This window comes from Sinocyclocheilus rhinocerous, unplaced genomic scaffold (genome assembly GCF_001515625.1).
Source record: "Sinocyclocheilus rhinocerous isolate Xijiao unplaced genomic scaffold, SAMN03320098_v1.1 scaffold264, whole genome shotgun sequence".
NCBI lineage: Eukaryota > Metazoa > Chordata > Actinopteri > Cypriniformes > Cyprinidae > Sinocyclocheilus > Sinocyclocheilus rhinocerous.
The window spans coordinates 140,851-151,717 of record NW_015644837.1 but is presented as its reverse complement, the minus strand read 5'-3'; the positions used below and the strand labels follow the sequence as shown (position 1 = coordinate 151,717).

The 10,867-nt window shown below is 38.4% G+C and overlaps 1 protein-coding gene across 1 annotated transcript in view; it reads left to right on the top strand.

Moving 5' to 3' along the window:
• Positions 1-10,867, top strand: part of LOC107758826 (lysophosphatidylcholine acyltransferase 1-like) — a 39,951-nt gene that overhangs the window by 9,580 nt on the left and 19,504 nt on the right. The window contains exons 2-6 of the mRNA XM_016576655.1: positions 2,010-2,149; positions 5,502-5,716; positions 8,420-8,529; positions 9,608-9,668; positions 10,508-10,566. Coding sequence (XP_016432141.1) covers positions 2,010-2,149; positions 5,502-5,716; positions 8,420-8,529; positions 9,608-9,668; positions 10,508-10,566 — 585 coding nt within the window. The remainder of the gene's footprint in view (positions 1-2,009; positions 2,150-5,501; positions 5,717-8,419; positions 8,530-9,607; positions 9,669-10,507; positions 10,567-10,867) is intronic.

Here is a 10,867-nt window from a genome sequence, read left to right as displayed (position 1 = left end):
TAATCTTGCAGCCGCATTCTGGATTAATTGTAGAGGTTTGATAGAACTGTCTGGAAGACCTGCCAAGAGAGCATTGCAAAAGTCCAGCCTGGACAGAACAAGAGCTTGAACAAGGAGTTGTGAAGCATGTTCCGAAAGAAAGGGCCTGATCTTCTTGATGTTGAATAAAGCAAATCTGCAGGACCAGGCAGCTTTAGTAATGTGGTCTGAGAAAGTGACACAGCTCGTTCAAGTGTTTTTGCAATGAAAGGAAGAAGGGAAACCGGATTTTACCCCTAAACAAAGAATGAAAATGTGCAATCACATTGTTCCATATGTAAGGAGAGATTTTTTTAAATTTTATTTTATTTTATTCTTCATGCAGTTTCGTTCCATTCCAGATTATTGAGCATTTTAAGTTCCAATGCTGCATGGATGTAGAAGTTATATTGTGTTGTATTGCAATATTCAGCTTGAGTGGTGCTGTTCCATTCATGGAGGACTCTTGTTTTGTGCTCTACAGAGTGATGTGAGTGAGTGAATTGCATCATGAAGGAGCTGATGGCTGGTTTGAGTGATATGTCCAGCATGAAGCTGGTGGAATCAGCAGATCGCTGTATTTTTAGCGAGCTCGTCCCACGCCTCTGCTAGCTGATATGGGATTTGGCAGCCTGTTGGTCTGTGATCAACTCAATTAAAGTGGCTCAGTGGAAAGCACGAAGGCATCCTGAACGTCCTCCAGCGCTGTTAATTGGTCAGTTTGAAAGCTATCAGTGTGCAAATGCAGTCGAGTGCTGATAAGAGCAAGGCAAATATTGACTGCTGATATCCCGTATCGCCGCTGCGCTGATAAGAGCCGCTTGTGTTTGATAATCACGGGTTCAGGGCCCCATGAAGCTTGTGTTTGTTTGTGTTGTAATCTGCTGAATGTGTCCCATGTCACACTTCATCCTTGAGGATCTTGAGACGTTTCAATCTCTCTGTGTTGTGGCGTCTAACCTGCTTCCAGACAGCCTGTATTAGACTAATATAACAGCCAGGCCACTTCAACAAATGTAGTGATTCACAGTCTGCCAAATGCCTTGTCAATAGAAACATACGAGTAACTTTTGCAAATCCATTGATTCAGGGTTAAATGGCTGATGGTTGTCTTTGCACACTAGTCTAGAGATTATCTTTTCACATTTGAAAAAGTCATAAAATGTAAACAGCAATCAGTTAAGAACATTTACATTAAATCCAATTATTTTATTCAAATAAACAAATTAAATCAGTGTTAAATGACTGACTGACAGATGAAGTTGTCATGCAAAAGTGCAAAAAGAGCAACAATGTTGATCCCAAGAACATTTAATAGATTGACATTTAATACATTACTAAATATTTTGAGAGCAACATTTTGCTGACATTCTTATGCATTGTTTGTTATTTTTTTTGGTTGCCTGAGTTACATTGTTTTTTTGGATATGCATGATCCAATGAAAAAGTCATTAAAAACAGTCACCAATTAAATGTTCTTTAACATTTAATGAATTATTAAATATTCTTGGGACCAACAGTGTTTTTTTTCATGCATTATTTTAATTTCTTGGATGTGCAAGCTTTAACATTTGAAGAAATCATCTAAAGTGTCTTAAACAGTTCACATCACATATTTTAATTTCATTTTTAAATAGGCCTATTTCTTTTTTCCCCCTAAAATCCACCTACGATGTTAGTGAAGTTGTTTCATTAGTCGTCATTTATGTTTGAATGTTTATTTTCCACCCTCACTATGAACCGTAGGCCAGAAACACACTTGAGACGAGTGTGAATGCAGCGTTTGGTTAACGCTGGAAACTAACCTCAAGACTCGAGTCATGTTTCTCAAGACGTTGCTGAGAGGAAGTGTTGAGCTCTGAAAGTTTCACTCTGTTTTGATAGTATAATGAACTCTGAACTCGGGTTTGACCCTCAGGAGCTTAGAACAGGAAGATCTGTAGAAATGCTTCATTTAACAGCTTTGTGTGTGTGGTGTGTTTTCTTTGCAGATCGGTTTGATGACGGTGACGCTCTTCCCCATCCGGCTCTTCATAGCAGCGTTCATGATGCTGCTGGCCTGGCCGTTTGCCTTCATCGCTTCGGTGGGCCGCTCCGAGACGGCGGTGGAGCCGCAGTGCTTATGGAGAAAGTAAAGAGCTGCTCTGCTTCATTTCAGCTCAGAATAACAGCCAGTATTTATTCGTTCAGATTCACAGCGCTTCTTTGCGTATTTCCTTCGCTCCTCTTGCTGTAGAGTTTATAGTTTGTCTGTGGTGAGATGAATTTTACTTCAGATCCTCTATTTGGTAAATCAGGAAGTTGCTGAGAGAACTGAAGTGAGCAGTGCAGCACAATCACAGCTAAACAACTTCTGTTTCTGTCACCCAATGCAAATAGAAGAAGAGCGCTTCCAAAGAGTCCTGCTTTATTAGTATCACACTATGGTTCAAAAGTTTGGGGTCAGTAAGACTTCTGCTCACCACTACAGTAAAAATAGTAAAAATGTGAAATATTATTGCAGTTTATGCTAGCTGTTTTCTATGTGAATATCTGTTAAACTGTAATTGATTGCTGTGATCAAAGCATCATTACTCCAGTCTTCAGTGTCACATGAATTGAATTGAATTGAATTGAATTGATCTGCCAGGACCTTCCTCGCTTATCTCAGTGCTCCAAAGTTTGGCTACACTTGTGATCAGAAGCCGACAAAGCTTAGTATAATATTTGTGATAAGCTAAACATGTTGCAAGAGAGGTGTCTCCCCCAAAGCACTTTAATTTAATAGATCGTTAAACATCACGAACACGATTCAAACACCAACGTGAACAACACAGAATCATTATTTCTGTTTTACAAACATTCAGATAATCATAGAAGTGGTGGGATAAAAGTTTCCTGTTCGGATATCAAATATGATGTGTACAGAAGCGATCAAAATAGAGTAAATCACCTTTTGAAAGTAATTCAGTTCAAATAAAGATTTATCATTACATTGTTACACCAGTAGGTGGCGAAAAGGGGCTGTTAAAATGTATTTGTCTTTGGATTATTCAAGAGAATGATTCAAAAACGCTGATTCATCCAGTATTTAAACAAGTAAATGACTGTTTTTTTTTTTTTTTAGTTGTCTAATGATTTTTCTTCAGAATCGTGAGAACCACAACTTCCATTAAATAAATAAATAAATAAATAAAAAATCACAATTTATCCAGAATCGTGCAGCTCTATTTTGCACACAAACAGCTCTTAAACGAGTCCAGTTTTTATGCAGCCGGCTGATTTTTGTTCATGGTATTCAGCTGTTTGATATCTAAATGTGTGACTTATTTTTTTTAATCACATTGGAATCAAAACTGGTAATCAAAAAGAACTGGATGATGCAAATTACGTCCAGCAATGTTAATAACTGCTGATAAGCTCACGTGACTTCATTGAGCTGTGAGAGGGGATAAACAGATCCAGACTCAGTAATACTTTGATGATGCTTTTTTAATGCAGATCTGCAGTGCAATGTAAAGTCTGCTGTCCATTTAAACTTAGCCATGTTGAGTGATCAGAGCTGCTTTTCTCAAAAGCATCGTCAGCCTAAGTACATTGTAGACCCATTGCCACCGATGGAGCTACGGTCAACTTATGCTTACGATGCTTTTGGGAAACGCAGGCCTGACCAGTTTACATTCAGATGTTGTCAGGGATGGATGTGTCCGTATCTCTCATATATATATATATATATGTGTGTGTGAGTGTGTGTGTGAGTGAGTGTGTGAGGGGGTCTGAATACTTTCCGTACCCACTGTATATATATACACATACATTATGACACAAAGTTCAATAAAATGATGTTTGAAGAAAAATAATTTTTTTAGCTATATGGGCGCGGCGCTCAGTTTCAAATACATAAATTATGAGCCTTTATAGACATAGTGTTTCTTGCTTAAAGAAAACACTGTACTTATTCAAACAACACGATCTTTATTTACCCTTGCAGACCTAGTTCAGCTGCTGTGGAACTTCAGTTCATTCAGTCAAGATAGAGGGGGTGGAGTTATGAGGTTTACTGACAGTTTGAGCGGATCCAACAAGATTTAGTCACAAGCTCTTTTTAATACCTTTCATTAGCTAAATATTTGTAAAGCAGACAGACAGATGTAAAGGGTGACCAATATCATTGATTTATTGAAGGGAGAAAAAAAACACCATCACCAAAAAAAAGGGCACTTCGGAGTGTAAGGGCAAAAAGGGCATGTGCTCTGCACAGGTTGAGCCCTACCTGTGCACGTGCCTGGTGTGTGTGTGTGTGTGTGTGTGTGGAGCGAAGTGTGGTGCTGTATTCATTTACACGCAAGTAGCTCACAATAAGTGATTGTTGATAAAACCCAATTTTACACTATAAAATAACATTTTCATTGAATGCTATTTTTTACAGTATTATAGCATTAATTCAATTTACAGCTATGGAAAAAATTAGGAGACAACTTGAAAAAATTCAGTTTCTCTGGATTTACTCTGGATTGGTTTGATTAAAATATATTAAAAAAACAAACACAAAAATCTTTTATTCTATAAAGGTTTGATAAGTTCTTCCAAATTTATTTATTTATATTGCTCAATAATGGCGAATCCATCCTACATCTCTGTAGAAACTTAAGAGACAACTGCAAAATTATCAGTTTATCTGGTTTTATTATTTATAGGTATGTGTTTGAGTGAAATGAACATTTTTGTTTTATTCTATAAATTACTGACAACATTTCTTCCTTTTTTTTTTTTTTTTTTTTTTTTTTTTACAGAAAATGACAACTGGTCAAAATAACAAATGTTTTATTTTTTTTTTCTGATTAAAAATCAGGGTTATTCCACCAAATATGGATTTCTTAACTTAACTAAAGTTAAAATGTTGGTATTGTGTTGTCTAAAAATTAATATAAACATGTCTGAAAACATGGCATCATTTTTGGTATTTTGACCAATTGTCATTTCATGCAACAACAAAAAAAAATGCTCTAAATGACAACATTTTTATTTAAAACTTTGAAGAAATGTCATCAGTAGTTTACAGAATAAAACAAAAATTAAGTTTTTCCTCAAGCACATAACTATAACTATAAATGAGTCCAATAAATCCAGAGAAACTGAGAATTTTCAAGTGGTCTCTTATTTTTATGTATTTATTTATTTATTACATAGCTTTATTTCTTGTTTTATATTTTTATGTAACAATAATCATAAAAAAACAAATAATAAGTCTTATTTTATAGTTACATTAAACGAATCAGAAATGTGTCCTTTTTTATTAACTCGCTTCACTTAATGATTACTGTAAGGGTTTTTTTTTTGTAAAAATTAAACCCATGAACACTGAAATGTTTCAGTTTTCCCAAATCATTCGGCCCTAAAAAGCTGGTTTGCACTCAGAGTGTTGTGGTGAAGAGCTCTGTATTGTGCGGCTAGACTAGATTAGTCTCGATCAGTGGCTAATCTTTGTGCTGGCTCTTCTGCAGGCTGGTGGACGTGGTGCTCAGGACCATCATGCGGGTCATGTGGTTTGCCGGCGGTTTCCATTGGATCAGCATTAAGGGCAGACAGGCTCTGCCCGCAGAAGCGGCCATCCTCACCCTCGGCCCGCACTCGTCCTACTTCGACGCCATTCCCGTCACCATGACCATGGCTTCTATTGTGATGAAAGCGGAGAGCAAAGACATCCCAGTGTGGGGCAGTAAGTCCTCTGCTCTGTTCTGCTGCTTCTGAACAACTGATGTTCCCATTCATTCAGCCATCATTCATCCTTATTTTGCCATTGTTGCTGGTTTATAAAAAACATATATATACAGTGCCTTGCGAAAGTATTCACACCCCTTCATTTCCCCCCACCCCCACGTTTTATGTTGCTGCCTTATGTTAGATTGCTTTAAATTATTGTTTTCCCACATCATTTTACACTCCACACAAAGGTTAAAAACCTGTCCATAAAAACAGGTTTTTAACAAACTTGCAAATGTATTAAAAATAAAAAAACTTGATTCCATTGCATAAGTATTCAAATCTATCTGGGACAGTTGAAATTTAGTTCAGGAGCATTCGTATTGCTTGTAGATGTTTCTTCACTTCAAGTGAAGTTAACCTGTGGCAAATTCAATTGAATGGGTATGATTTGGAAAGGCACACACGTCTTAATAAAAGGTCTAACATAGGGGTGCTCCGATCAGGATTTTTGAGGCCGATCGACGATCACAGAAAGCAGTATCTGCCGATACCGATCACCGATACCGATCTTTTTAAAGCCTTCTTTTTATCATTTAACTATTTATAGTGATACTCCAATCAGGATTTTTAGATATTTATTCAGGGCCTGAATTTCATTTTTGAAAATGTGGGTAATTCCCCTCTTAGGTGACTCTTGTGAGAGAAGCAGCTTTCACACAGGAGTCAGAAACTTACCATTGACCGAAATAGTCAGCCTTTCCTTTTGCATTGAAATCTTTATTACAAGCAATCCTGCGGTTCATGAAGAATGAGTACCTGACCTTCAGCATTATAATGATTTCACCTGCGCCAGACTGAGACGGTGACGCTGCATGTCGTGCCAAACCTCTCACAGCAGCGTCATCAGATGGAGATCGTTTTTTTGAGATCGGCCTTTTTAGAGACCGCTCAATCATCCCAACGTGATTATCGCCGATAGTGATCGGTAGCCGATCAATCGGAGCACCTCTAGTCTAACAGCTGATAATGCATATCAGAGCAAAAACCAAGCCCTGAGGTCAAAAGAGCTGCCTGTAGAGCTCAGAAACAGGTTTGTGTCAAGCCACACATCTGGGGAACACTTCAGAAAAAATTCTGCTTCATTGAAGGTTCACAGAAGCATGTAGCCTTTATAATCCATAACGGAAGACATTTGGAACAACTAGAACTCTTCCTAGAGCTGGCCTCCTGGCCAAACTGAGCAACTGATGGAGAAGGGCCTTGTAGCTGATGGTCACTCTAGTTGAGCTCCATGATCATATACAGTTAGGAGAAACCTACAGAAGGACAAACATCACTGCAACACTCCACCGATCTGGGCTTTATGGCGGTGTGGCCAGACTTCTCCTCAGTGAAGACACACGAAAACCCACATGGAATTAGGAAAAAAGCACCTAAAGGACCCTCAGACTGTGAGAAACGATATTCTCTGGTCTGATGAACCTCAATTCTAAGCATCATGTTTGAAGGAAACCAACTCCGCTCATCACCTGCAGAGTACCATCCCAAAAGTAAAGTGTGCTGGTAGCAGCCTCATGCTGTGGGGCTGTTTTTCAGCAGCAGGGACTGAGGGACTTGTTAGAGTAGAAGAAAAGCTCAGTGCAGCAAAATATAGAGAGAGCCTTAATGAAAACCCAGTCCAAGCATTCAGAACCTCAGACTGGGCAGAAGGCTCACCTTCCAACAGGACAATGACCCTAAGCACACAGCAAGAGTGGCTTATAGACGACTCCGTGAATGTCCTTGAGTGGCCCAGCCACGGCCTGGGATTGAACACAATCAAATATTTCTAGAGAAACCTGAAAATGTGCATCTGCCCCCATCCAACCTGACAGAGCTTGAGAGGTTAAGATGTGAGGAGAAGAATGACAGATAATTGCCAAATGCTGATATGAAAATCCTGTCGCGTCATACCCAAAAATACTGGAGGCTGTTAAGGTGCTTCAGCTAAGTACTGAGTTAAGGGTTTGAATACTTATGCAATGTACTTATTTCAGTGTTTTTTTATTTTTTTTTTATAAATTTACAAAGTTGTGACAGTTCTGCTTTTGCTTTGCTATTATGGTGTATGGTGTGTAGATTGATGTGGGGGAAAAAAAAGTAATTTAAAGCAGTTTAACATAAGACTGTGTTTAAAGCGGCTTTTGCCCTCGGTGCAATTGAGCAGAGTTTCTCAGGAGCTTTGCAGGAGGTTTCTTGAAGCGTCTCGGAGACACAGTTCTTCTTGATTGAGTCTGCCTCAGTTTGTTCTGTTTCTTCATGTCACTCCAGACAGACTGATGATGATCAGATCAGATTTCTGTGTGCAGCACAAACAAATATTCTAAACTTTAGACCTGTAGTGTATGAAATCACTAGTTTTGAGGGATTGTGTCAGAAATGCAGCGGTGCAGCAGTGTAATGACAGATACACAGGTGTTTCTCTCCTCAAATGCATCCAGTTACTTTCAGGAAGACAGTTCACATTGTTCACACAGTTCACACTATAATGGGAAACTCTTCTCTCTGCTCAAGCGTGACAGGTTTGAGAGATTCGCTCAATATCTTTTTGTGTCACTCTGTCCTCGATGTGTCATTGAGTCCTGCTATCAGCGGCTCATTAAGGTCTGGAGAGTAAAAATAGCCGCAGCGGGACAGACGAGGTCCTACCTCTGAAACGTGTCTGTCTGTGTCTCAGCTCTCATCAAATACATCCGGCCCGTGTTCGTGTCGCGCTCGGATCAGGACTCCAGGCGGCAGACGGTGGAGGAGATCAAGAGAAGAGCTCATTCAGGAGAGTGGCCACAGGTACCGTCACAGCTCACAGTGCTTTCATTTAAAGAAGTCTTTAAAGAGATCTACATATCAGGCTTTCAGAGATCTGCTCACTTCAGACTTTAACCTTATTAGTGATAACATCTGAACCGTAACTGAAGTTCATTTTCATATTGTCAGCCATCATTTGAAATGTTGGTCTTTGCAAACTGATTTGTTATTTGATCAAACGGTGAATTTTTAGAGCGATACAAACTAACACCACAAAACATCCCAGATTTCATCAGATTCGGTAATAATATTTACTGATGCTTGTGCTGTTGATTAACCTCTAAAATGATGCCACTTCCTGCAGAATAATGGGACGCTAAGGAAGTGACTTTTGTTACGCAAACAGGATGGAAAGTGATATTGAAGACCCAGGGTGAAAAATAAATAAAAATAGGTCATAAATTAAAACACTATTCCCAAGAAAATTTAGGTTTGGAACATTTTGTTTAAATATATATATATATATAAGTAATAAATTGTAAGTTTCTCATGACATGAACATCCAGTCAATGATTTCAGATTCAGTCTATGTTTACTTTACTGATGTGTTGATGATTTGCAGGTGTAAACATTCTAGGGTTCATGTTTTGGCCTCGTTTTGAAGTCATATATATATATACTGTATATAATATGTCTGAATCTCACAATTCAGATTTTGTTTTGTGCACTTCTGATTTTTGGTTTCTGCCAAAAAATGAAGAAAAAAAAAAATAGTAATAATTGTGGCTTTATCTCACAATTCTGCCGTTTTTTTTTTTCTTTTTCTTAGAATTGTGAGTTGATGCATCACAATTCTGAAAAAAAAGTCTGAATCGTGAGATGAAAAAGTTGCAATTACATTTATTTATTATTTTCTATCCCCTCACTGAAATAGTCTTCCATGTGTATGATTGGGACTTTGTGAGCTTGTAGTTCACTTTAAATCAGTTCCTCATATGCGAGGCATTACAGTGACTCGTGTGTCATCATGTCACTGCAGTTTATTTCCAGATTTGACTCACTGTTGGTTTGGTGAATTGATTCATGATTGTGAACCGATCAGAAACTCTGTGTTTTTCAGATAATGATTTTTCCAGAAGGGACGTGCACCAATAGAACCTGCCTGATCACATTCAAACCAGGTGTGTGTGTGTGTGTGTGTGTGTGTGTGTGTGTGTGTGAGCTAGTGTTGGGCGATATGCTCAATTGTCATATCGTCCTATCGTCAGCCTGTGAGATAGCCTATACACGATATTATCGTGCTAATCTATTTAATTATTTACTTAGTTTCTTTGACAGAAAATGAACCAACACCAGTGTAAGGCTAAAAGAAGCCTAATGTTTTTAATATGACTGAATTTGTATTTAACATGATAACAATTTCATGGAAACATAGTAAGTTACTAATTACAATGCTTACATTTCCTCACTTATCTAGGGTAGAAAACGAGCAAAGCTACAGAAAACGAGCAAAGAACATTTACATTACCAGAGAACCTCAACACTGACTTCAGTCTAGCGCGAGTTTATGCACTTTAAAAACACTCCCGTTATATTCAGTGAAACTGATGAATACTGATGAATACACTGACTGCACACGTCTGCTGATCGCAGCCATTATAGTCAATACTTGTGTTTATACCAGCCACGGCATGTTTCTGAAGCGTCCCAGAAGCGGCTGTCCACGCTGCTTCGCTAAAGATAGGCGCCTAGTTCATTTTTGATGGATAATAATAATAATAATGATGATAATGTTAATAATAATAGTCTTGCTATCGTCAAAGGCATCAGCAACAGGCGTTATCTCTGACTATCGTAGATACATGATACTTTCATCTATCAGCACAACCCCAGTGTGTAAGAGTGTGTGTGTGTGTGTGTGTGTGTGTGTGCTCTCGCTGCCTAATGGGCAAACCTACATTTCAGAAGCAGCTGACGTGCTGTTCATCCTAATGTGTTGATGTTTGTGTGTGTGATTCAGGAGCATTCATTCCTGCGGTTCCTGTTCAGCCTGTCGTGATCCGCTACCCAAACAAACTGGTGAGACGTCTGACTTTATACAGTATTACACACAAAACTGAAAGATTTTTCTTGATCTAATAAGATCAGACTGGGCTTATGAAACTTGCAGGACAAAGTAATGTATGTTTCTTTAAAAGGACGTGCACATCCATAACTAATGATCTTAAAGGGGTCATATGATGTTGCTAAAAAGAACATTATTTTGTGTATTTGGTGTAATGAAATGTGTTTATGTGGTTTAAGGCTCAAAAAACACATTATTTTCCACATACTGTACATTATTGTTTCTCCTCTATGCCCCGCCTTTCTGAAACGCGTC